The following is a 27,385-nucleotide window of genomic DNA, read 5'->3' on the forward strand; positions in this document are numbered from 1 at the left end:
CCCCCACCACCACCCCCCTCCTTTTTTTTGGAGATAGTCTTGCTCTGTTGCCCAGGCTGGAGTGCAGTGGCATGATCTCAGCTCACTGAAACCTCAGCCTCCTGAGTAGCTGGGATTATTACAGGTGCCCGTCACCATGCCTGGCTAATTTTTGTATTTTTAGTAGAGACAGGTTTCACCATGCTGGCCAGGCTGGTCTCAAAATCCTGACCTCAAGCGATCTGCCCGCCTTGGCCTCCCAAAGTGCTGGGATTACAGGTGTGAGCCACTGCTCCTGGCCAGGACCCTCTTATTAGGTATGACATTTCAAGAGTTTAGAGATTACCTTCCAGAATTCACAGGTAAAAGCCAGACCTCTCCTTGGTGAAGATACAATTCTTTACAATTTTACAATAGTTAAGTATATTTTATCAGTCTATATTGGCTGTTTAGTTGACAGACAGTTAAAAATTGGTGACAGTCCAGATGTGGTCACTCATGCTTCTAATCCTAGCATTTTGGGAGGCTGAGGTGGGAGGATTGCTTGAGTCCAGGAATTTGAGAGCAGCCTGAGCAACATAATCAGACACCTGTCTCCAAAAAACATGAAAATAAAAAATTAGCTAAATGGAGTGACATGCACCTGTGGTCCCAGCTGTTTGAGAGGCTGAACCCATGAGGTCGAGGCTGCACCCATGAGGTCGAGGCTGCAGTGAGCTATGGTCATGCCAGTGCACTCCAGCCTGGGTGACAGAGTGAGACCCTGTCTCAAAAAAGGAAACAAATCACCCATAAATGGATAATTAAGATTTGGTTATTATAGACACTTAATACTTAGGTAGCTAAGCTAGTTTTACCAATAAATTATATTAATTTAATATTTCGGTATTGCAAAACTGATGCATACTCATTTACAATTTTGACATGGAATGGTTTTGTTTTGTTTTATTAAATTTGAACTTAAAGTTCTCTGCAAGAAGAGATTTGTATAATAAATTCCCTGAGCCTCTCAAATTAATATTTTAGCCATAGACTCATATTTAGAGCAGTGTTTCTAATGTAATGATACAAGGCCCAGGGTTATTCATAGTTTCACCCTTTCTCTTATTCCTCATTAAAGCATGTTTGAATCCAGAGAGGCATTGCAGGGGAAAACCTTGAATTTATTTTTGAAGGGTAAATCATTTCCAAGTGGTATTAACCATCAGTATGGAAAGCAACATATCCTATTACTGCTCTGTGACAGTGAGACTATCTTTGCTGCTTTAGAGAATAAGTACATTCCTACTTCATTGGCTTTAGTGCAAATCTCATTTCCTGGTTTATATCCATTGCAAATTAGATCTCACCATGAGAGCAAAATCCCTTAATAAACCTAGGTAAAAGCAATTTGAAGTAATATGATGCTTACTCCAGTGACACCACTAGGTGTGGTGTTTGCATCAAGTCATTTTGGGGTGCTTTATGGAAATGCTTCCTAGTAGGGAATTCCCTGACTTCACACTTTCCAGAGATGACGCTCTCTCTCTTTTTCTCTCTAATACTTAATGAGAATGGACCGCAAGGCTACATTTAGTCAGGAGATACCATCCCCAGCACATGGTGGATTGTTGATGTGAGGTCTAAGGATTCCGGTCATTTGAAATGAATGGCCTCCTAGATTTATGGCATTTTTCTGTATATTGAGAATAGGTAACTAAAATAAGTGGTAACTATATTTGCATGTGATTTGTATGTTATAGTTAACATTTAAATTCTCTTATGTACTAAAATTTTTTTGGTTGCCACATTAAGCCTCTTTATCCTGTAAGGCACAGAGTGGCTTTCCACTTCAATTTTTGCTTTAATGTATGAACCCTAATGGGACCATAGTTCAACTAAAGGCACCTAACTCATGAATGATATTTGCTCCATGTTTGAACAACAAATGTTTTAACCCACTGTCTTCACTAATATTGTAACTACTGTCTTACAGATTGACTTGATGCAAAACATCACAAAGGCTCCATATTATACAGTATGCGATTTTTGAGGTATGAGCTTTAGAAACTTACCTCTCATGTGGCATGTACATCAGGCTTTAACTTCAGTTTGATCGTTTTGGGGAAATTTATGCATTTCTTTTTTTTTCTCTCCATGATATTTTTAGAATATTAAAGGGGCCGTGGAGGTATTTTTGGATCCTTGCTAGGATTCTTAGACTTAACAGATAGATTTTCTTTTTTCACTAAATTGAGACACTAATTCTGGCAGATGATATCCCTTTCAGCTCTTCTAACTAACTAGCCTAACATTTATGCCTGCTTCTTGGGAGTTCAAATCTGCAATTTCTATTTTGTGGCTTTGATTGCCTCATTTTAAGTGCTCATTTCCGTTCTTTAACAGTTTTCTATTTATTGGACTGGGATGATCTTGTTGGTGCTAACAGCCTGACATTGACATTTTTTGAAACCTAAGCAGTCAAGATTGTATAAAAATAGAAATTTCATATAAATGCTAAACCATTTTGTGCTTTTAGGTTCAGAATGCTTACAACCTGAGTTCTGGTTGGGGATGCTTTGATCAATTTGTATTAAAATAATTTGGCAACTAGGGAGTTTTTAGGTATTTCTGAGACAGTGGCTCTATTCCAGTTAGGCTTTTTTGGTTATATTTCTGAAAACACAAAATTTTTTTGGGAAAAAAATTCTCAGTGTTCATAACTTAGGGGATTTAGAAACCTTATTTCTAACCAATGGGGAAGCGGCTCCTGGTTTTACAGTTTAGTTTGAAATCAGATGCTTCCTAGTTGGAAACACATTGTTGGTCGCAACAGATTACCTGCTTTCTTCAGTGAAGTATTTAAGTTGCTCTATATTGACTGTAAAAACTTGTCTTGATTATATTCATATACTCATGAACTGTTTGTACATTGTCTTTTAGACTGGAAACTGAGTTTATTTTGTATTATGGTCATAACAACTTTTAACATACCCTGCAAACTAAATGTTTCTTTATAATTCGTTATCTTATTTTAGCCTCACAACAACCTTACATGTCAGATAGGTATCATCCTCATTTTACGCAAGAGACAACCAAGGCTTGGAGATCAAGTAATTTGTGCAAAGGCACACATACTTTTCAGTGCTGGAGCTGGGATTTGAGCCCAGATCTTTTTTTAACTTGTATTCTCTGCTGCCTTATGGTACTACTGTGTCACCAGAAAATGATACAAACATTTAACTCTTAATAGTAAAGGTAGTGTAGGAGATAAGTAAACATGATGAAAACAGGAAGTGAAGATATGTTTAAATATTGGCAGACTTCAGTTATCTTTGTGTTTCTGAATTAGTCAAGTGCTTATTTTATTCGCTCATCTAATAAGAGCTTACTGTGGCATACATATAAAGTTCAAACCCTGTCAGAAAAGATAATAAGCTCTCTTACGTTTCAGTCTCCTTTCAGAAAGTAATGGTATGCTATGATTTATATAGACGCATGTTAAATGTGCTATTTTTAGGTACCTAAGGAATGTCTTTTCATTAGTTTAAAAAAGTTATGGTCCATTGAGTTAATATTTTAATGCTTATAGACTTAGTGTACTCAGAAAATATTCTCGTACATTTTTCTTGAAATTCCATAGATTTTATTTTCCCTTATGTTCGAAGTACTTAGCTTTATGAATAAATGAACTCTGAATATTAGAAGATACTCCTTATGGAGCCTTAGTCATTTTAGTATGCTAGGTTTTGAATTTCATGAAGTTGCAGATTGAGATCCTTTATAAGTAATGACTTGTACCAGTTAGATATCCAAGTTTAATTGGACCTATTGTCTGCATTCTGTATTAACAGTGATTGCAGTAAGTGCAGATCAAGGTGTCCAACTGATTGAGCTCATGCAAAGTTTTATGTTTAGTATTTTTGGGAGCAAGGAAAGACTAATAAACTCTAAACGAAATATATACAGTATATAAACACTGCTGTCACTTTTACACCATAGAGGGAGGGGCAAAGTGTAGAGGAATAGGTTAGTTTCTGGCCTTGCCAGTGTCCTAAACTTTTCTAAAAGATTCAGGTTCTAAAAGGTTGAGAAAGCATTTTTAGTAAATATCATAGAAGTGATTTTCTTTTTCTTTTTTTTTTTTTTTCCTCAAAGTTGTTCCTCTCAGGAGAAAATCAGTAGGGGAAGAACTTACTTGGATTTTTCATATGCTATAACAGATTATTTTGTTGTCTTCTTTCTTGATAGTTTATGATTGATGGCTGAAAGAGTAACACTCATGAGAAGTCTTGTAACTCAGCTCTGTTTTACTTATGAGGCAGTTGAAGCGTAGAGCAGATACTTAGATGAGGACACACTTTTACCCTTGGCTGTACCCTACTTGTTTACTAATAAGCATCAGGTATTATTCTAAACAGTACCTGAATTTTAAATAGATTACGAACTACAACTTTCCGATATAACTTTATTGCATTTCTGATACCTTTTATTTTCTTAAAATGTCTTCTTTTTTACTTTTTAAAATTTTGATTGCTACTCTTTACAATTAAGGCATCTTCAATGGGGTCTTCAATACTACAGTACCTAATCAGTACTTAGAAAATAACTTGGTAAGACATTGCCCGTCCCTGACATGCTGCCAGTGTTTTTTATTTTTATGACAGGAAAGGCTGAAATGTTTTGACTGATTAACCCTCTCCATGGGGGAGAATTTAGAAAGAATTATTCTTATTATCAAGTCATGTGAGGAGAACACTGGACCAGAGTAACCAGTTGTCCTGTTTTGCCTGGGACAGGAGACTTTCAATGCTAAAACCAGCAAAGTCACCCTAATCCCAGTAGTGATTCATATTTCTGAATGGGTCTTTAGAACAGTAGAAGAGACTGAAAAGTTGGCATTTCATCCATTGAGAATCTCTTCCCAGTGAAAGACTTCTTATTGGACGGCTGAGTGCTTACATATAATGTATAGTACATATTACACTAAATACAATAGTAATGGTTAAATGTAAAATTTGGGAGAAGAGAGGCTTGTTTAAAGAAAGATTTATTTGTTATTTAAAGTTCTAATCTTAAACTTTTCTCTTTTTATAGAACTGATAGTGCATCAGCCGACCCAGGTAATTTAAAATATTCTTCATCCAGAGATAGAGGTGGTTCTTCCTCTTACGGACTGCAACCTTCAAATTCAGCTGTGGTGTCTCGGCAAAGGCCCGATGATACCAGAGTCCACGCTGACATACAGAATGACGAAAAGGGTATATATATTTTCTTATTGCTACAAGCATGTTTTTTGAACCTACCTATCCCACCTTCCTGCCTTCTTACACCCCCAACTTTCTCGCTTTCTTCTAATATATTTAAAATATGAATAACAAATGCAGTGTTATTTCTGAAAACTTCATAGGACGTTTATCCACTTTATTATTTTTAAAATTTAAAATTTTTCCATACATAATTCATCAATGCAGTTTTCTTACAAAAAAGATACAATACTATTTTTGTTTTTATTTTCAAAAATATTTAGCTAAGGTTGAAGTTCCTCTTGGCTACTGTCTCTAAACTTCAAGAAAGTTTTAAAACAAGGTGCAAAATTTGATTTAATTTAGTTTTCATTTCTTTGCTTATTTTCCAATGAAGGGATCAAAATAAAATTAATTTAACTTCAAAGGTGTATTAAAAGAAATCAAAATGATTTTCAAGGCAGACAGTACAGGAAAAAGGTAGGAGAAGCAAAGGCTGGTTGAGCTGCAGATTGAGTAATAAGATCCTGAACTATCAGGAAATTGACTGAATGAAACGAACAGTCATATTTAAATGACGTACACGTGGCTGTTTGTAGGTGGCTACAGTGTCAATGGAGGATCTGGGGAAAATACTTATGGTCGGAAGTCGTTGGGGCAAGAGCTGAGGGTTAACAATGTGACCAGCCCTGAGTTCACCAGTGTTCAGCATGGCAGTTGTGCTTTAGCCACCAAAGACATGAGGAAATCACAGGGTAAGGCTGGGAAAACGGGGACCAATCACATACACCTTCCAAAGACTTGTATCTCCTCTTATTCTGGATGCCTCTTACTAATGCCTTGCAAAAGCATAAGTTGATTAGTCTACTGTGCAGGTAAAAATTGTTTACATTCTTTTCCTGTGAATTGTTAATTTCCCACTAGAAAGGCTATAGTACATTTTAAAAGAGAATTCTCTTAAAACAAGATTAGAAGACTGGATAAGTAAGATCTTACAGAAAAGGTTTACCCAATTATCGTGGATATTGAATGTATAGTGCATAGTAGGCTCCTACTACAGCAAGTCCTTGAACTCTTGGGCCTGTGGAGGATATAGATATATATAGAGAGGGGGTACTTTTCTGTCTTTTTTTTTTAAGTTCAGGGTACATGTGCAGGATGTACAGGTTTGTTATGTAGGTAAACGTGTGCCATGGTAGTTTGCTGCCCAGATCATCCCATCATCTAGGTATTAAACCCAGCATCCATTAAGCTATTCTTGCTGATGCTCTCCTTCCCCCCGCCCCCTAGAGTGGGTACTTTTCTGGTTTTTTTGTTGTTGTTGTTTTCAATATATTTTTTTGAGACAGAGTCTTGCTCTGTCACCCAGGCTGGAGCGCAGTGCTGCAATCTCTGCTAACTGCAACCTCCGCCTCCCAGGTTCAAGTGATTCTCGTGCCTCAGCCTCCCAAGTAGCTGGGATTACAGGTGCATGCCACCACACCCAGCTGATTTTTGCATTTTTAGTGGAGACAGGGTTTCACCATGTTGGCCAGGCTGGTCTCGAACTCCTGACCTCAAGTGATCACACGTGCTCATTACAGGCGTGAGCCACCGGGCCCTGCCTTGAGTGGGCACTTTTCTAAAGTTAAATACACTGATAGCATTTCTGCCTTATGACGTAGCCTCACTGTATAGGTGAGTGCCTTGGAAGTTCAGAGGATTGGCCGGGTGCAGCGGCTCACGCCTGTAATCCCAGCACTTTGGGAGGCCGAGACGGGCAGATCACGAGGTCAGGAGATCGAGACCATCCTGGCTAACACGGTGAAACCCTGTCTCTACTGAAAATACAAAAAATTAGCTGGGCGCGGTGGCGGGCGCCTGTAGTCCCAGCTACTCGGGAGGCTGAGGCAGGAGAATGGTGTGAACCCGGGAGGCAGAGCTTGCAGTGAGCTGAGTACGCCACTGCACTCCAGCCTGGGCGACAGAGCGAGACTCCGTCTCAAAAAAACAACAACAAAAAAGAAAGTTCAGAGGATTAGAGGTGATGATAATTTTTTTCCTTAAAGAGAAATTTATCGGTAAAGCTGAGTTATGGGCTTTGTCAGATGTAATTACTTTTTGGACATTTAGTTTTTGACTTTTTTTTTTTTTTTATACTGTGTGTGTGCTTCGTGTATCTTGGTGAAAATCTTTGTGCCTGTAGCTTTTATTGTTGGTATATAACTTTTAAAAAACTGATTTCTTTTTATGTTTTCACAAGTGGAATGAATTCAAAGGCTATGTATGCTGTTTGTTAAAATAGAGTGTTTGAAGCCTTAGACTTATGATATTATAGAAGCTAAACAGCGACTCTAAAGTAGTTCAGTAAAGAATTCCTCTTCTTCAAAGGCTCAGGGTCATGTAGTTTGCTAGTGACAGAATTGTAAGTAGAGCCTAATTTCCCAGCTGGTAACTTGATGACATTTTTGGTATCTGTCCTTATTGAAATACTCTATGGGCTAGGGATTTGTAAAAATCCTATTCTTCTCTCAGACATTGTAGTTTCTTTTTTTTTTTTTTTTTAACTTAAATTCAGGATACAAGTGCAGATTTGTTACACTGGTAAACTTGTGTCATGAGGGTTTGTAGTATAGATTATTTTATCACCCAGGTATTAAGCCTGGTACCCATTGGTTGTTTCTCTTGATCCTCTCCTTCCTCCCACCCCCCACCCTCCAAAAGGATCCAGTGTGTGTTGTTCCCCTTGTAGTTATTTATTTATTTATTTATTTATGAGATGGAGTATCTCCCTGTCACCCAGGCTGGAGTGCAATGGCGCGATCTCAGGTCACTGCAGCCTCCACCTCCCAGATTAAAGTGATTCTCCTGCTTCAGCCTCCCGAGTAGCTGGGATTACAGGAGCGTGCCACCACGCCCGGCTAATTTTTTGTATCTTTAGTAGAGACGAGGTTCCACCATGTTGGCCAGGCAGGTCTCAAACTCCTGACCCCGTGATCTGCCCTCCTTGGCCTCCCAAAGTGCTGGGATTACAGGTGTGAGCCACCATGCCCAGCCTTCTGGTTTCTTTTATTATCAATTTTTTCTCATACCTTAGAAATGAAACTGTCAGACCCTTTGTGATTTGTTGTTTACGTATGTATTGGCTAATTATGGTAAATAGCACAGTTGAAAATGTTTTGCAAAAATTGAGTTTTTTGTTTTGTTTTGTTTTTTGAGACAGTCTCGCTCTGTCACCCAGGCTGGAATGCGCTAGTGTGATTTCACTGCAACCTTTGCTTCCCAGGCTAAAGCGATCCTCCCACCTCAGCCTCCTGAGTAGCTGGGATTACAGGCATGTGCCACTGTGCCCAGCTAATTTTTGTATTTTTCGTAGAGATGGGGTTGTACCATGTTGCCAAGGCTGGTCTCGAACTCCTGGGCTCAAGTGATCTGCCTGCCTTGGCCTTCCAAAGTGCTGGGTAATTACAGGCAAGAGCCACCTCGTCCAGCAAAAATCTAGTTTTTAAAAGCATCGTTAATATGCTAATAGTATTCACTATTGTTTGCTTGTTCTTGTGATTAAAAAATAAGGGGAGAAAAGTTGTGGTTTGCTACCTTTCTAGTGGAGGCATGCCTTGCATGTGGTAGATAATAATTAGACATTTGTTGGACTAAATATGTGATTATGGCTCCCCAAAACTTCATCCCAGGGAAATGATGATAATGTGAATAAGAGGCTTTCCTCCAGTGGGATACCTAGATGATAAGTAGAAGCCTATGTCCTGTTTTTACTCGATTGAGACTTTATCCGTACCCCTTGGAAGTTGTTTAATTTACCTACACCCAGGCTCTTTACCTGCATGTTGAAAACAGTTTGGAATGGACCCAAAGAAAGTTGTTACTAAGGCCTTTCTTTTTTCTCTCCCAGCCAGTCCTCTGGAATGAGGTGTTCAGTTGGCCTAGGATTATTCATTTCTCGTTTCCTTCAGCAAATATTTTTTTGAGGGTCTGTTATGTGCCAGGCACTCTGCTGGGATCTGGAATACAGAGTTAACAAAAGAGCGATAGGACCTATATTCCCTGAGCTTTTATTGACCAGTGGACTGTGACTTTTGATGTAATTTTATTTTTGAGAGAGGGTCTTGCTCTGTCACCCAGGCTGGAGTGCAATGGGGTGATCTCGGCTCACTGCAACCTCCGCCTCACGGGCTCCAGTGATTCTCCTGCCTCAGCCTCCCGAGTAGCTGGGACTACAGGTGCACACCACCTTGGCTGGCTAGTTTATGTAATTTTTTGTGTGTCTGTGGAGACAGGGTTTCACCATGTTGCCCAGGCTGGTCTCAAACTCCTGAACTCATGTGATCTACCCGCCTTCCAAAGTACTGGGATTACAGGCATGAGCCACCATAGTAATTTAATTATTATTTAAATAATTTTTAATTTTAAAAATTTAAAAATTCCTTTGCTTATTTATACTCAGTGGACAACAAAATGTTTATATATTCACAGAGAGATCGATGTCTTATTGTGATGAGTCTCGACTGTCAAATCTTCTTCAGAGGATCACCCGGGAAAACGACCGAGACCGAAGACTGGCTACTGTAAAGCAGTTGAAAGAATTTATTCAGCAACCAGAAAATAAGCTGGTAAGTATAGTATGTTTGGAAATATGAGGATTTTTGTGTTTCCATAATAAACTAGGTAATGCTACCTTGAGTAGTTTAAGAATGGGGAAAGTCTGTGTTATGATGATCAAGAACTTAATGCTCTCTAATATGTAATTTCTTTTTCTTCTTAAAGACAAGATCTTGCTCTGTCACCCAGGCTGGAGTGCAGTGGCACAATCATAGCTCACTGCAGTCTCAAACTCCTGGATTCAAGCTATCCTCCCGCTGTGGCCTCCTGAGTAGCTGGGACTTCAGGCATGTGCCACTACACCTGGCTGAGGTGGAAGAATCACTTGAGCCCAGGAATTCAGGGTTGCAGTGAGATATGATCACACCTCTGCATGTCAACCTGGGCGACAGAGGGAGTCCTTGTCTCTTAAAACAACAACAGAAATGTAACAAAGTATAGGAAGGGTTAAATTTTTTTCTTCACTTTCTTTACACCAATTAAGAACTTGATATGGGCCAGGTGTGGTGGCTCATGCATGTAATCCCAGCATTTTGGGAGGCCAAGGTGGGCGGATCACCTGAGTTCAGGAGTTCGATACCAGCCTGCCCAACATAGTGAAGCCCCATCTCTACTAAAAATACAAAATAAGCTGGGCGTGGTGGCACATGACCGTAATTCCAGCTACATGGGAGGCTGTGGCAGGAGAATCGCTTGAACCCAGGAGATGGAGGTTGCAGTGAGCTGAGATCACGCCATTGCACTCTGGCCTGGGCGAAAAGAGTGAAACTCCATCTTAAAAAAAAAAAAAAGAACTTGACAATGAGCAGGAGAAAATTAATGAAAATGGTCTAGTGAGGCAGATGACACTTGGATCAAAGCAAGTTTCTCCTCCTTCCAAATTTTATTATGAGTAGTTTCAAATATATAGCAAGTTGAAAGAATTTGACGTTGAATCTGTTAAACCCATCATCTAATTTTCGTCGTTAACATTTTACCCTAAATACTGCCTTGTCACATATCTCTCCATCTATCCCTCCATCCGTCAGTCAATTTTTCAAATGGATTTCAAAGTAAATGAAACAAGCTTTTTGAGTTTATTTTTTTGTTGATGATCACAGCTCTATGTTTCCAGTGGGTGAATTTCTTTCATAGGCTGAAAGGAAACATGACATTCCTGATACTTGCTCATTGGGGAGTGGGAATAATAAAGAAAGTAAAGTACTGTTGAATTAGAATTTGGAGGGGAAGACAAGTAAAAAAGTACACAATGCTATTCTTAAAAGTTTAGGAATTTGAAGTTTTTCTAAATGTGTTTTCTTTTCAAGGTACTAGTTAAACAATTGGATAATATCTTGGCTGCTGTACATGATGTGCTTAATGAAAGGTAAGTAACTAATAATGGTTCGGTTTAAATGACTTTAAAATATATTTTTAGAAATTACTTAACAATACACAAGAAGACAAACCCACTGGCTTTGTTTATGAACATTTATTGACATTTCAGTGGGTCTTGTCATTTTTATCTGCATTAATTATGTGTTAATTACGGTTGAATACAAATGGAATCCACTTGAAAAGAATATTTATTTTTTGAGCCGGAGTCTCACCCTGTCGCCCAGGCTGGAGTGCAGTGGTGCGATCTCAGCTCACTGCAACCTCCACCTCCCGGGTTCAAGTGATTCTCCTGCCTCAGCCTCCCGAGTAGCTGGGACTACAGGCGTGCACCACAACTGCCAGCTAATTTTTGTATTTTTAGTAGAGACAGGGTTTCACCATGTTGGCCAGGCTGGTCTGGAACTCCTGACCTCAGGTGATCCACCCACCTTAGCCTTCCAAAGTGTTGGGATTACAGGCATGAGCCACCGTGCCTGGCTGGAATATTTTATTTTTTTAATTTGCTAGTCTCACTGGATAACTGAGTCTTGACTTATGGAATGGCATAAACTCTTGATGCAGGCGTGAAGAATAAAATTAGTTTTTGTAAACTAGAGAATTTGAAACTGCTTAGAGAATAGAGGTAAAAAGGAATTTCCTTCTTTGGGTAAGAGTGGATCCAAACCATATATTCTCTGGCTATTAGAGTCTCCAGAGGTGTGTGGTCATTTTTTGTTATGGTGATTCCCAAAGATTTGCAGTGTTGGCAAGTACCCAAAATTTATCTCAGCTGGTCATAAACCTTAGTGCCTTTTGATGGTTTTGTTTTATAGAGTTACTTATTAAAGTTCTATGTAAATCATTACTGTTATCCTTTTAAGTTTCTGTATTTAACTATTACCATTTTTTATTTTATAGTCATTACATATTGGATATTATGTAGAATGTAGTTATGTATAGAGTGTTTTATCTAATTATTTGTTGCTGCCCTTTTCTGAGAGTTATTTAATACAGTTTGAGACGGAATTTAGCATTTTTGGGCCTTCCCTCACTGTTTGTAAATAATTGATTTTGTAAAAAGAAAGTAATGTCAGACAGATACTTGAGGGCAATGCAGGCTAGACAGAATGTAGTATTTAGAGTGGAGAAAATTTCAACCTTTTATGTAGTTTGAATAGAAATTTAAAAAACCACTTAAGACATTCTTTTGTAAGATGTATTACTCGTGTCATCATAGAAAACTTAAGCCTTTTGTGTGTGTTTTTTGTTTGCATTAAAATAAACAGAGTAGCAAATTGCTTCAGGAGTTGAGACAGGAGGGAGCTTGCTGTCTCAGCCTTCTTTGTGCTTCTCTGAGCTATGAGGCTGAGAAGATCTTCAAGTGGATTTTTAGCAAATTTAGCTCATCTGCAAAAGATGAAGTTAAACTCCTCTACTTATGTGCCACCTACAAAGCACTAGAGACTGTAGGAGAAAAGAAAGCCTTTTCATCTGTAATGCAGGTAAGAATGAAGGGGGAAAAAATGCATGATGTACTTGGGAAGAAAATTGTCCCTTTAACACATGTCCTTGGAGGGGAGCTTGAAGAAGGGAAACATAGAATAGGGGTTATCTACTGATAGGAAATATGTTTTAAAAATTCCTCTTTCTCAGTTTGAGTAAAGGATACACTGTTCAAGGATCAGTGCTACATACATATATGCATATATGTGGAGAGAGAGGGAGAGATTTCTTCTAAAAAATTGGCTTACACGCCGGGCGTGGTGGCTCACGCCTGTAATCCCAGCACTTTGGGAGGCTGAGGCAGGCGGATCATGAGGTCAGGAGATCGAGACCATCCTGGTTAACATAGTGAAACCCCATCTCTACTAAAAATACAAAAAAAATTAGCCGGGCGTGGTGGCGGGCACCTGTAGTCGCAGCTATTTGGGAGACTGAGGCAGGAGAATGCTGTGAACCTGGGAGGCGGAGCTTGCAGTGAGTCGAGATCGCACCACTGCACTCCAGCCTGGGCGACAGAGCGAGACTCTGTCTCAAAAAAAAAAAAAAAAGATACACGTTGAAGTTAGATTTGAAATAAGTTAGTTTTAAGATTTTTTTTCCTCAGCCAAGCGCGGTGGCTCATGCCTGTAATCCCAGTACTTTGGGAGGCCGAGGCGGGCACATCATGAGGTCAAGAGATCGAAACCATCCTGGCCAACATGGTGAAACCCCGTCTCTACTAACAATACAAAAATTAGCCGGGCGTGGTGGCACGCGCCTGTAGTCCCAGCTACTCAGGAGGCTGAGGCAGGAGAATCGCTTGAACCCGGGAGGCCGAGGTTGCAGTGAGCCGAGATTGCACCATTGCCTGGGAGACAGAGCCAGACTGTCTCAAAAAAAAAAAAAAAATTTTTTTTTCCTCTTTGGTTTTTAGAAATATTTTTTTTGAGATTGCTTAGGAACAGAATGATTTGCAAAGTTGAAAATAGGAACTCCACTAGTAATGCCGGATAGAAGAGTGCTTCGCATTTGTAGAGGGAGACAAGAACTAAATATCACAACTTCTTTCTGAGCCTTTTGGTTTGCTAACGTGCCCCAAATTCTTATTCCAAATGGTATAAGATAATTATGTGTAAATGAATACCAGCTCTACTTAGTTTTATTTCATATTTGTGTATCTGAATATATTAAAATATCATTCGTTTTTTTTTTTTTTTTTGATGCAGAGTCTTGTTCTGTTGTCCAGCCTGGAGTGCAGTGGCATAATCTCGGCTCACTGCAACCTCTGCCTCCCAGGTTCAAGTGATTCTCCTGCCTCAGTCTCCAGAGTAGCTGGTATTGCAGGAGTGTGCCATTAGCCTGGCTAATTTTTGTATTTTTAGTAGAGATAGGGTTTCATTGTGTTGGCCATGCTGGTCTTGAACTCCTGACCTCAAGTGATCCTCCTGCCTCGGCCTCCCAAAGTACTGTGATTAGTGTCATGAGCCACCACACCTGGCCTAAAAGATCATTGATTTAGTTTTGAGTAAGATTTTAAGTGATTAAATTATGGTATTGTTGTGTTTGGAATATCTGATATTGGGTTTTGTTTTTTTTTTTTTTTTTTTTTTTTTTTTACAGTTTTTGATATGCTTTATTTTGGGTATGTAGTTTAAAAAATATAAAGGAAATATAAGGAATGTTCTTTTTTTTTTTTTTTTTAAATAAAAAATGTATTTTTAACTGGGCATGGTGGCTCACTCCTGTAACCCCAGCACTGTGGGATGCTGAGGCTGGTGAATTGCCTGAGTCCAGGAGTTTGAGACCAGCCTGGGCAACATGGTGAAACCCTGTTTCTATCAAACAAAAAAAAAAAAAAAAAAAGGAAAAAAAATAAGTCGGGCATGGTGGCATGCACCTGTAATCCCAGCTACTTGGAGGCTGAGGCAGGAGGATTGCTTGTGCCTGGGAGGTTGAAGCTACAGTGAGCTATGGTCAAGCTACTGCACTCCATTATAGGCAACCCTGTCTCAAAAAAGCAAAACAAAATGAAACACTTTCCCCCTTGATTATAGAGGTTTGAGAAAAATTTGAGGGAAGATTCAGAAAATTACCTGTAACTGAACAGAATGCCACCAGCTTGGGCTTATTCTGCATGCATAATTATGAACATTTTCCCAGCTCTTGTGAAAATTCTCACATTCATAGAAAGATAGATGCACCTGTAAAATAAATACCTGTAAATACGATAATAATTTCATAATATATGCTTCACCTAGATTTACCAGTTACTAATATTTTGCCACAGTTTTATTTTCTCACACACTTTTGTTGAGCATCTGAAAACCATACACATGATGACAGTTCACCCCATAATGTTTTAGTATGCATCTCCCAAGAATAAGGTTTTTCTTCTGTATAACAAGAATATTGTAATCATACCTAAGAAAATGAATTTTATTACATATGTGTTCTATATTCAAATTTCTGTAATTACCCCAAGATGTCTTTTAAATGATTTTTAGCCTTGATAGTCTGTGCCTGTGTAGATTATAACATTGGCTATTGCAAAATAATGGTTTTCTTTTTCTCTTTTTTTTTTTTTTGAGACGTAATCTTGCTCTATTGTCCAAGCTGGAGGGCAGTGGCACGATCTCGGCTCACTGCAACCTCCGCCTCCCAGGTTCAAGCAGTTCTCTTGCTTCAGCCTCCTGAGTAGCTGGGATTACAGGCATGTGCCACTGTGCTCTGCTAATTTTTATATTTTTAGTAGAGATGGAGTTTCATCATGCTGGCCAGGCTGGTCTTGAACTCCTGACCTCAGGTGATCCACCTGCCTCGTCCTCCCAAAGTGCTGGGGTTACAGGTGTGAGCCACTGCACCCAGCCTAAAATGATGGTTTTCTGATTCTAGCATTTCTTTTATAAGATTGCTATGTAAAGCACAGCTTTTCCTTTTTTAGGGAAAAATGTTTTTTAACAGCTGCAAAATAAATATTCTTTCAATGGAATGACAAATAGTTATTTATTATTTTATTTTTGCCATATATTTATTTTAAAAATTTATGTATAATGGTAACCTGAGCCTGCATGTTATTCATGTGTGGTGCCATACTGATCTTCCTTAATTTTAATATGAAGCAAGTACTAATATACTGAAGCATAAATTATATAAAATTTGCTTTATATTTTGGATTGCAAAGTAATTGTTGTACTTTATAGAAAAGTTTCCCAAATCTATTTTACTTTTTTGTATTTGAAATTTAATCACAGGTAGAATCTTAAAGAGAGCATTTAGGGATATTGTAAACAGATGTTATTAAGGACTAATGTTAACTGATGTCAAAGGACTAATATTAACAAACATTGAAGAAGAGAAAACAGTATTTGTTTTTAGCTTAACAGCTTAGTGGAGCGAAATATTTTCAATTTATTGATTTTATTTATTTATTAATTTTTTTTTTTTTTGAGATGGAGTCTGGCTGTATTTCCCAGGCTGGAGTGCAGCGGTGCAATCTCAGCTCACTGCAAACTCTGCCTCCTGGGTTCAAGCGATTCTTGTGTCTCAGCCTCCCAAGCAGTTGGGATTTACAAGTCAATTCTTTTTTTTTTTTTTAACTAAAACTACAGAATCTATTTTTCTTGGTCTCATACTCAGTTTTTTATGTAGTCACTTAGTAAATAATGAACCTAATTTGCTTGTTTTCTCCCTATTTTGTTGAATGTTCACGGTTTGTAACTTTTATTTTTGAGCTTGTAATGACCAGCCTGCAGTCAATTCTTGAAAATGTGGATACACCAGAATTGCTTTGCAAATGTGTTAAGTGCATTCTTTTGGTGGCTCGATGTTACCCTCATATTTTCAGCACTAATTTTAGGGTGAGTTCCTCATTCCGCTGTTCAGATCATGGGGTGAGGGGGATGGTTGTGTGTGTGAGGAACTGAGGAATCAGATGGAAAACAATGCCTCTGCTCCTTTGAATATAATCAGTGATATTTGAGGTTCCAGGGTTAAATGCCGCATTTTTCTTTCTGACGTTCGTACCTTAAAATATTTGAAGAAAATAAACTATTTCATTGTTGTCAGAAATGTAGTTCTTTTATTTTCCTGCTCCTCTCCCCTTTCTAAGTTTCTAGAATGTCAAGTAGGTAGAACATAGATGCTCCTTTTAGGATCTTTTGCTGTGAAATGGTCCGCAGGTGAATGGCAGTAATATCTTAAAATGATTGGCCCCCTCTCTCTTTGTTTCCATGAAGGATACAGTTGGTATATTAGTTGGATGGCATAGAGATCATACTCAGAAACCTTCGCTCACGCAGCAGGTATCTGGTAAGTCTTGCAGCCTATACCAGTTATTTAAATACTGTCGGGGAGGAGCAGTGGTCCCCCAGTGACCATCTATCAATACCATTTCCTTAATAATGCAAGAAAACTAATTCAGAGAAATGTTTTATTGTAAATGAACATGACTTGTTAGCTAAATATATATTTTCAGAGGAAATTACTAGTAGGTGGGTAGAGTAAGTACAGACAGGACTTAGCCAAGTTATTTGTAGTTTGTACTGGTAGGAAAGTATATGGTAAGAATATATTGCAGTGGCAATACCCTGACGTGAACAATGGAAGATCCAAGTTATTTGTCACATTTCATTGTTTTTCTGGTTATTTTTTTAAAAAAGGAAATACAGGGTTAATTTGGAGAATTGTCATAAATGAGAAATGGTTTTGTTTCCCATTTTTTTGGAGTTAAGTGAATGACTAGCGTGGCTCATTTGCACATTTCAGCTTGTTTCAAGTGTCATAGTTTCTCGTAACTTACTTGGTATAATAAACTTTTGAAAATAAGATATTCAGATGATAGTGGTCTGTTTCATTTTCACTGAGGAGATGAGTATACACCTTTAATGGTTAGATGTGGCCCTGGGATTAGCCAGGCCAATGGTAGATTGTGGCATTTTAGTCTTAAGTCATGTGTAGTGACAATATAGATATGAAATTTACTGAAAAAGTAAGGAAATAACATTTCCCTGTTAATTTCTGCAGAAATTAAAGAGGTATTAAAGAGGTATTGGTTAATCGTGATCAGCATGTTTAGCAGTCTTAATTTTATGATATAGGACATGTTTTAGGGTATGCTGCTTGAAAACCAGATACTTTTTAAAAGAAGCCTCTTATATTTTTTTAATTTGGATTTTTTGGTGTTTTTTCTCCCCCCTACCCTTTCACAATTTCTTATGTGATTCCAAGGGTGGTTGCAGAGTTTGGAGCCATTTTGGGTAGCTGATCTTGCATTTTCTACGCCTCTTCTTGGTCAGTTTCTAGAAGACATGGAAGCATATGCTGAGGTGAGTATATAGAAAGCTGTTTCTTAAAATTTTGGTTAAGAAAAAATCTTAAATTGTGCTAGATTTATTTTAAAATGGCTCAGACCTCCTGACATTTAAGCAGAAATTACAAGCCCATTGCAATATTTTGAAAAAAATTTTTTTTTTGAGACGGAGTCTCACTCTGTCACTCAGGTTGGAGTGCAATGGCACGATCTCAGCTCACTGCAACCTCCACCTCCTGGGTTCAAATGATTCTCCTGCCTCAGCCTCCTGAGTAGCTGGAATTACAGGTGCCCGCCACTACGCCCAGCTAATTTTTGTGTTTTTAGTAGAGACGGGGTTTCACCATGTTGGCCAGGCTGGTCTCAAACTCCTGACCACTGGTGATCCAGCCGCGTCGGCCTCCCAAAGTGCTGGGATTATAGGCATGAGCCCCCGTGCCCAGTCAGTATTTTAAACATTTATTTCAGATGTGTTTAAGTTACCAGGAGAATTGCTGGAGAGACTAAAAGAAACGTTGCAAGCTTCGTATTTCGCAAAGCTTTACATACTCTCGGTAGCTGGTATTTTTCTAAAGACATATTTTGTTATTTATTTTTATTTTTTGTTCCCAGTCTTCAGAGTCTTAAAGCAAATTGATGTTGTGTTATAAAAAAACACAAAACACCAAAAGCTCCTAAAGATTTTCCTCTTACATATGTACAGGAGATCTTGAATCGTACTTTGGAGGACAAGCCTTGGCTTCAGCTAGCTTTTGTGGCTGTACGAATATAGCATAGGAGCTTTAAGAGCGCTGCTGAAGCCTCTGTTACTGGTACTTGGCTTTTCTGGCCCCACTGTCATGGCTTAACTCTGTGCCATCTCTTATCTGAATCTCTTTGTGTTTCTCCCCTATTCAGATCAACCAGTCAAGGCGCCCATAAAGATTTTGGCCTCATCTTGTTTTTTTCATCTTTGCTGCTTGTAGTCAACAGGAATTCAGTACCTTTAGCTGTACTGATGTGTTTACTCTTTCCTAGAAAAGCAAGGAAATGTTTTGCTTCTGCGTTGTTTTTTCTTTGCCCCCACACCTAGAATGTCTTTTTTCACAGCCCACGTTTAAAGCTGATCTACCTCTCATAAGCCACACATTCTAGTTTGTAGAGATGCTTCCCCTTGTTATCCTTAAGATCTCATTCTCTTCTGTTATTTTGGTGCTTAATTTTAGGTAGATGTATACATTGGTTCTAGTATCCTAGTTTTTGCGAATCTTGTCCTTTTCATATATCGTACTTCTTCAGTTACACATCTGTAGACCAGGTCTTGTGATCTCCCTTTGCTCTTCATGTGCATGCTCTTGGTTTGGAGGACTTACTGTTGAGCTGAGTGGCTCAAAGAATACCTAGAATGAGATTTTTAGCCAAAAACTAATTCAGGAGTGGCAGAAGCTTCCGTCTTCATTTATACCTACATATAACTAGAGCATATGTGCTAGAATTTATTTTTCCCCAACAGCTTTCTGAGTTGATTTAAGAGATTATTTCCTTAATTTGTTGTCTATTGGGTTTAATGTTGGCTTTTTGAAATAATTAGGTAAAACCCATTTTTATATTCAGAGTCATGAATATTCTCATGGGCCACAGTTCTCTTTCTAAAAGCCTAAAAATCTATTCTAAAATGAATTGATTGAAATATTTTAGAGTTTTTTTTTTTTTTTTTTAAACAATGTACTACTTATTAAGAATGCTGTGAATTCACATCTAGGACCTCAGCCATGTGGCCTCTGGGGAATCAGTGGATGAAGACGTCCCTCCTCCATCAGTGTCATTACCAAAGCTGGCTGCGCTTCTCCGGGTATTTAGTACTGTGGTGAGGAGCACTGGGGAACGCCTCAGCCCAATTCGGGCCCTCCAATTACTGAGGCATACGTAACAGATGTAAGTGCTTTTGGGCATTTGAAGTGTCATTCAAAAATAAAATTGTTTTACATTGTAAATGCTTCTCTTTACCAGGTGAACTGTTATTAATCCTTCATTTGTTTAGCATGTATGTATGTATGTATATATGTATATATTGTCTGACTGCTTTCTTAAATAACCAGAAAAGCAGGGAATCCTGTTATATCTCATCCTCCTTTCATCCAACTCCCCTACCCTCCCATGACAAAAGGCCACTCTGAATTTTTAAATCTTATTCTTTCATTTTTAAATAATATTTCTTATAATTTTACTTTTAAATTATTGGGTTTCCTTTTAGTTTTTCAACATATTACGAATAGCACACTATAGGAGAAGCCTCAGAAAGTAATCTTCTCTGAGCATAAGATGGAACTCATATGAAAACTTGTGTATCTTTATATTCTTTGATAGCCTGATATCAAAGAACATAAACAAATTAAAAATGAGGTAGCTAGATTGCCACACTTCAGCAGCCTCAGACATTAGCTGCACTGTATATAGCACATCCAATGAGGGTTCAGTGGAAAAGACACAAGAAATGAACCCCAGGCATTGTACTCTGCTTTGAATAAGGAGAAAGAAGCATGTGTGATACAGTCATAAAAAATTTAATCTAACTGATGAAAATTTTACCGTTAGGATAAAACTCGCTTTTAGGAGCATATACTTTTGCTGAACATGTTGCTAAATAAAATAGGATATTGATTATATAGTAAGTTGTGTACTTGAGCAGAAATGTCAGAACTTAAAGATAAATGAAACCAGCATATCGGTATTTTAAACCAATATGGTTTCAAAATGGTTTAATATCTTTGCTTCATTTTTAATGTCTAAAAGGTGGTTGTTTGAAGACTGTACAGAGTTGAAATAAAAAGCCGTTAATTCAGACATAAAATAAAAGGGACATAATTTATAGGATAGGTGTATATTGATTTATGAGGATCTTTTAGGCCTTTGAGAATGGTAGAATGGTGGGGTTTTTATTTTTTTTATTTATTTTTGGAGCTGGAACCTCACTCTGTCACCCAGGCTGGAGTGTAGTAGTGCAATCATAGCTCACTGTAGTCTTGAACTCTTGGGCCCAGGTGAACTTCCCACCTCACTCAGCCCTACAAGCGGGTGTCACCATACCCAGCTTTTTTTTTTTTTCTTTTTAAAGTGGGGTGGTGCCATCACGACTCAGTGCAGCCTCTATCTCTTGGGCTCAAGTGATCCTCCCAGCATAGCTCCTGCTAATTTTTTATTTTTGTAGAGATGGGGTCTCAGTGTTTCCCAGGCTGGTCTTGAACTTTTGGCCTCAAGCAGTCTTCCCACCTCAGCCTCCCAAAGTGTTGGGATTATAGACATGAGCCACTGTGCATGGCCAAGAATGCTTCCCCCTCCACGCCCCCCCCCCCCCTTTTTTTTTTATTTTTGGAGACATGGTCTCTGTTGCCCAGGCTGGAGTGCAGTGGCACGATCTTGGCTCACTGCAGCCTTGACCTCCCAGGCTTAAGTGATCCTCCCACCTCAGCCTCTCAAGTAGTTGGTGGGACTACTGGTGTGAGCCACCACGCCCAACTAATTTAAAAACAAATTTGGTAGAGATGAAGTGTTATGTTGACATGGCTGGTCTCAAACTCCTGGACTCAAGAGAACCTTCCAGCTAATCCTCTCAAAGTGCTAGGATGATAGATGTGAGTCACTATGCCCAACCTCCAAGGATACTTTTAATGAAAACTATGGGTAGACTAAATAAAATCCTGTATGTATTGGTTGTTAAATATTATAGAAATATTTTTTATCATTTGCTCTGTTTTCTCCCCTATTTTATTAGAAATTTAGTACACAATTATTGGCCATTATAGTTAAGTGGGGGATTTTGTTTGTGTGTGTATTGGAAATAATATGATTTTTGAAGATATTATCTGGTAAGCATGAGAGTGCTTATCTTTCAAAAGAGACCATCAGTGGATAGAAACTTTAATAAGCTTAAAGTGACTTGTATGTTCAGTTTTGAAAGATTGACTCCCAAAAGCCCAAGAGCTAGCTTGTAGTATGTGTGGGCAGGCTATTCCCATGCTGTCAATATGATTACTGTCGTGGTGTATTTCATGATAAAGATTCTGAGCTTCAGCCATTTAGTGACATTGGGAGAAACGAAGTTGGGTATGTGGGAAATAGAGGATGGCAGATTCCATTTCCTGTCATAGTAGCACTTTAGGATTTTTTAGCCAAGATCATGTTTACATATTGTAGTAAAGGCATCATTATTATTCAGCTACTGAGAACTAGAATATTAAGAGGCTGCTGGCAAGGCAAGCAGTTAATTTTCAGTTGAAATTGCATTAAATAAAAAGTATTTTCTTGCTTTGTTGGAAGCACGTGAATTTTTTTAAAAAGCTGCTGGTTTTCCCCATTTACAGGTTCTGTGCAGAGTAATGAGATGTGTGACGGCTGCAAACCAGGTGTTTTTTTCTGAGGCTGTGTTGACAGCTGCTAATGAGTGTGTTGGTGTTTTGCTCGGCAGCTCGGATCCTAGCATGACTATACATTGTGACAAGGTCATTACATATGGATTAGACCAACTGGAGAATTGCCAGACTTGTGGTACCGATTATATCGTCTCAGTCTTGAATTTACTCACGCTGGTATGTGAATTATTCTTTTCCTTTTTAATGTGTTGGTTTATTCAGGCCCTTAAATGGATATGTAAGAAATGAAGGGCTTTGTCTGGGTATGGTGGCTCATGCTTGTAATCCCAGCGCTTTGGGAGGCCAAAGCAGAAGGATTGCTTGCATCCAGGAATTCTGGCACAGCTTGGGCAATGTAGTGAGACCCCATCTGTACAAAAAGTCAAAAATTAGCTTGGTGTAGTGGTGTGCACCTGCAGTCCTAGCTACTCGGGAGGCTGAGGGAGGAGGATCGATTAAGCCCAGGAACTTGAGGTTGAAGTGAGCTCTGATTGTGCCACTGCACTCAGCCAAGGTGACAAAAAAGGCCCTGTCTCCAAAAAAGAAAAAAAATAAGGGCTTTGCTTTATTATATAATTTTTTAAGAGTACATTCATCAGTCTTATAATCTGTGCTTTCATTTTAGTGTCTATTTACTTTTATTTTTAATGCAATTTTTTTTTTGAGACAGGGTCTCACTCCGTTGCACAGGATGAAGTGCAGTGGCATGATTTTGGCTCACTGTAGCCTTGACCTCTTGGGTTCAGGTGATCCTCCCACCTCAGCCCCCCAGGTAGCTAGGACTACAGGCGTGCACCACCACACCTGGCTAATTTTTTATATTATTTTGTAGAGATGGAGTTTTGCCATGTTGCCCAGGCTGGTCTTGAATTCTTGGGCTCAAGCAATCCACCTGCCTTGGCCTCCCAAAGTACTGGGATTATAGGCATGAGCCACTCTGCCAGGCCTCTATTTTTAGTGGTTGATAGCTAGTCTCAGTGTAGCTTTACTCGTTTTTTCTGAGGAAACATTGCTCTACGCACCAGATTCTTTCTTTTTTTCTTTTCTTTTCTTTCTTTTTTTTTTGGTCACAGGATCTGGCTGTATTCCCCTGGCTGGAGTGCAGCGGTACAATCAGAGCTCACTGCAGCCTCAAACTCCTGGTCTCAAGTGATCCTGCCACTCAGCCTCCCGACTATCTGGGACTACAGATGCATGCCACCATGCCTGGCGAACCTTTATATTTTTTGGAGAGAAGGGGTCTCGCTACATTGTCTAGGCTGGCCTTAAATTCTTGGTCTCAAGTAATCCTCCTGCCTTGCCCTCCCAAAGTGCTGGGATTACAGGTGTGAGCAATCACACCTGGCCTCCTTTAATTTTTTTTTTTTTTTTTTTTTTGAGACAGAGTCTCGCTCTTTTGCCCAGGCTGGAGTGCAGTGGTGCAATTGTATTTTTAGTAGAGACGGGGTTTCACCATGTTAGCCAGGATGGTCTCGATCTCCTGACCTCGTGATCTGCCTGCCTTGGCCTCCCAAAGTGCTGGGATTACAGGCGTGAGCCACCGCGCCCGGCCGGCCTCCTTTAATTTCTTAACCATAAATATCCTCCCCCCACTTTTATTATGGACATTCTGAAGCACATAAAAATAGGGAGCATAGTATAATAAATTTGTACATATTTAACACTCAGCTTCTATAATTAGAAACAAATGGCCCATCTGGTTTCATCTAGGCCTCTTTGCTATCCTTTCATCTCCAACTGGATTATTTTAAAGCAAATTCTAGATGACATTCTGCTGAGCATTTCTGCCAGAATTACACCTCTCTTTGCTAGTGTGAAAAAATGCCCATGATAACTGTAAAATACGTGTGTCCTATTTAGGTGTCTAAACACTTTAATGTCACAGTATTAAGGCCTTAAAATATAGCTTAGATATATTTTTCTAAATTAAAAGACTTTATTTTTTAGATATACAGAAAATTGAGCAGAAAACAATGAGTTCCCATATACCTTCTTCATCCCAACAGTTTCCCCCTCATTAACATATTGTGTTAGTGTGGTACATTTATTACAAAGGAGCGAATATTGATATATTATTATTAACTAATTTTATAGTTTACTTTGTGTTATGTATTCTATGGACTTTAACATGTGTAATGACATGTTTCCCCTATTACCAGTATCATACAGGATAGTTTCACTTCCCTAAAAATCTTTTATGTTCTGCCCACTCCTTCCTCGTTCCCTCTCCCCACTCCTCCCTCCCCCCATCTTAAGCCCATGGCAACCCCTGATCTTTTTACTGTCTCCATCGTTTTGCCTTTTCCAGAATGCCATGTAGTTGGAGTCATATAGTATGTAGCCTTTTCAATTGGCTTCTTTCAGTTACCAGTGTGCCTTTAAGGTTTCTCCATGTCTTTTTGTAATTTGAGAAGCTCATTTTTTAAAAATTTTATTCTTTTAGATTGTTGAACAGATAAATACGAAACTGCCATCATGATTTGTAGAAAAACTGTTTATACCATCATCTAAACTATTCTTGCATTATCATAAAGAAAAAGAGGTAAGTAATACACTGATAATGAATTTTGACAACTTGAGTCACTGAAGAGTTGGACCTAATGTTGCTTACCAGGCTATATAAGTGAAACTGAGTGAAATGTGAAATGTTTGATTTAGAATATAGTGATTGTATTTGTTCTTTTAAATTTATATTTATTGATAATCATACTGAATACTTTCATGAATGGTGTGCCAGATACTCTTTTCAGACTATGCATCTTTTGCTGTTATTAAATTTATTAAATTTTCATAAGGGTAAAACAAGTTGACACATTTATAAAGTTATAAATTTAGAAGTACTATATATTTGGTAAACAAAAATGACTGGCTTTTCAACCACCCCCTAGTCAAATCCACCACAGACTTTCCTGGTAGATTTAAGAAACCCAGTCTTAAACTGCTGTTTGCATATGTCTTTTGATGTTGATTATTTAAAAAAAAAAAAAAAACGGCCATTTTGGAAATTTCCTATTGACAGTTTTCATTTATAGTACTCTTTATTTGTGATAAAACTTAATAGATTTGAAATAGCATAGTGATCTGTGTCAGTTTTCTGATTGGTTTTTAAAAAATTAAAATATTAAGTGCTACAGACAGTGAATTGATCGATCTTAAATTTATTTGTATCATCAGCACTAATACAGATAGTGATTTATTTTCCATATAATTTTAGAAGATTTATTTTCCATTTATCACTTCCTTGAATTTTTTGTTTTTCAGGTTGTTGCTGTAGCCCGTGCTGTTTATCAAGCAATGCTCAGCTTGAAGAATATTCCTGTTTTGGAGACTGCCTACAAGTTAATATTGGGAGAAATGACTTGTGCCCTAAACAACCTCCTGCACAGTCTGCAACTTCCTGAGGCCTGTTCTGAAATAAAACATGAGGCTTTTAAGAATCATGTGTTCAATGTAGACAATGCAAAATTTGTAGTTAAATTTGACCTCAGTGCCCTGACTACAATTGGAAATGCCAAAAACTCACTAATAGGGGTGAGTCTTTAATTGTAATGACTTTGTTTTATCCACAGTTAAGCCTTTTCTCATTACGTATTTATGTATTTCACTGTCATGTCAACATGTCTGCAGAATCACTGTATGTAACAGACAGCCATGTTTAAGACATGCCTGGATGAATAAAATTGGTAAGAATGTTTTCTTGCCATTATATTTAACTTTTCTTCTTTTTCCTTGACAAATCTTGATAAGTTTTTTTATATTAGTTTTATTTTCTAGAAAATGTCTTATGAATTTCTCCTATTTGCTCTAGCATGTTTACAGAAAATGTCAGTGTTTCTTACAGCTCAAATTTGTATAGTTGTTTTAAAATGCGGTCTCTTTCTTCTTCCTCTGGTACTTTTTTCTTTCTGTCTACTGAAGTTAGTTCTTATACATGATCTTATATTTTGGCTGTCTCTTTTTCCCTAGGAACATTCATACAGGTTGAATATTCCTTATCTGAAATACTTGGGACTGGAAGTGTTTTCGGTTTTGGATTTTGGAATACCTTTTTTTTTTTTGGAGATAGTGTTTTACTCTTGTTGCCCAGGCTGGAGTGCAATGGCGCGATCTTGGCTCGCTGCAACCTCCGCCTCCCAGGTACAAGCGATTCTCCTGTTTCAGCCTCCCAAGTAGCTCGGATTACAGGCATGCGCCACCACGCCTGGCTAATTTTTTTGTATTTAGTAGAGATGGGTTTTCACCATGTTAGCCAGGCTGGTTGTGAACTCCTGACCTCAGGTGATCCACCTGCCTTGGCCTCCCAAAATGCTGGGATTACAGGTGGGCACCACCATGCCCAGCCGGAGTTTGGAATATTTTCATAACACTTACTGGTGAGCATCCCTAATCTGAAAATCCTAAATCTAAAATGCTCCAAAATTTGAAACTTTTTGAGCACCAGTATGATGCCCCAAGTGGAAAATCCCACACCCGACCTCATGTGATGAGTCCAAACTGTTGTATGCACAAAATTATTTAAAATATTGCATAAAATGACCTTCAGGCTATGAATAGAAGGTGTCTATGAAACATAAGTGAATTTCGTCTTTAGACTTGGGTCCCATCCCCCACATATCTCATTTTATATATATGCAAGTATTCTCCAATCCAAACATATACAAAGTCTGAAACACTTCTGGTCCCAAGCATTTTGAGTAAGGGATACTCAACCTGTAGTCTTTCTTTTGGTGGTGGTGGGGGTGGGGGGGGCCTTTTTTTTTTTTGGAGACAGAGTCATGCTGTTGTCAACTGGGCTGGAGTGCAGTGGTGCAATCTCGGCTCACTTCCACCTCTGCCTCCCGGGTTCCAGCAATTCTCCTGCCTCAGCCTCCCGAGTAGCTAAGATTACAGACACCTGCCACTACAACGGGCTAATTTTTGTATTTTTAGTAGAGACTTGGTTTCACCATGTTGGTCAGGCTGGTCTCAAACTCCTGACCTCAGGTGATCCACCTGCCTCAGACTCCCAAAGTGCTGGAATTACAGGCATGAGCCACCGCGCCCAGCCCGTG

At 38.6% G+C, this 27,385-nt stretch overlaps 2 protein-coding genes across 4 annotated transcripts in view; both read left to right on the forward strand.

Annotated features, from left to right (window-relative positions):
- Positions 1-19,834, forward strand: part of LOC115931069 (putative uncharacterized SMG1-like protein) — a 32,111-nt gene extending 12,277 nt beyond the window's left edge. The window contains exons 2-10 of one of the 3 annotated variants that reach the window (XM_055365474.2): positions 5,056-5,219; positions 5,804-5,959; positions 9,675-9,811; positions 11,108-11,166; positions 12,445-12,658; positions 16,370-16,495; positions 16,874-16,946; positions 17,876-17,962; positions 19,688-19,834. In XM_055365474.2, coding sequence (XP_055221449.1) covers positions 5,056-5,219; positions 5,804-5,959; positions 9,675-9,811; positions 11,108-11,166; positions 12,445-12,658; positions 16,370-16,495; positions 16,874-16,946; positions 17,876-17,901 — 955 coding nt within the window. In that variant the 3' untranslated portion in view covers positions 17,902-17,962; positions 19,688-19,834. Of the gene's footprint in view, positions 1-5,055; positions 5,220-5,803; positions 5,960-9,674; positions 9,812-11,107; positions 11,167-12,442; positions 12,659-16,369; positions 16,496-16,873; positions 16,947-17,864; positions 17,963-19,687 lie in introns of those variants that run through there. The other 2 variants (XM_055365473.2, XM_055365475.2) reach the window with 2 other exon arrangements.
- The window catches only part of LOC101134912 (serine/threonine-protein kinase SMG1), a 39,110-nt gene continuing 31,447 nt past the window's right edge, over positions 19,723-27,385 (forward strand). The window contains exons 1-4 of the mRNA XM_031003010.3: positions 19,723-19,860; positions 22,287-22,511; positions 24,778-24,876; positions 25,596-25,865. Coding sequence (XP_030858870.3) covers positions 25,629-25,865 — 237 coding nt within the window. The 5' untranslated portion in view covers positions 19,723-19,860; positions 22,287-22,511; positions 24,778-24,876; positions 25,596-25,628. The remainder of the gene's footprint in view (positions 19,861-22,286; positions 22,512-24,777; positions 24,877-25,595; positions 25,866-27,385) is intronic.

The sequence above is a fragment of the Gorilla gorilla genome, chromosome 18, assembly GCF_029281585.2.
Source record: "Gorilla gorilla gorilla isolate KB3781 chromosome 18, NHGRI_mGorGor1-v2.1_pri, whole genome shotgun sequence".
In the NCBI taxonomy this organism is placed as follows: Eukaryota; Metazoa; Chordata; class Mammalia; order Primates; family Hominidae; genus Gorilla; species Gorilla gorilla.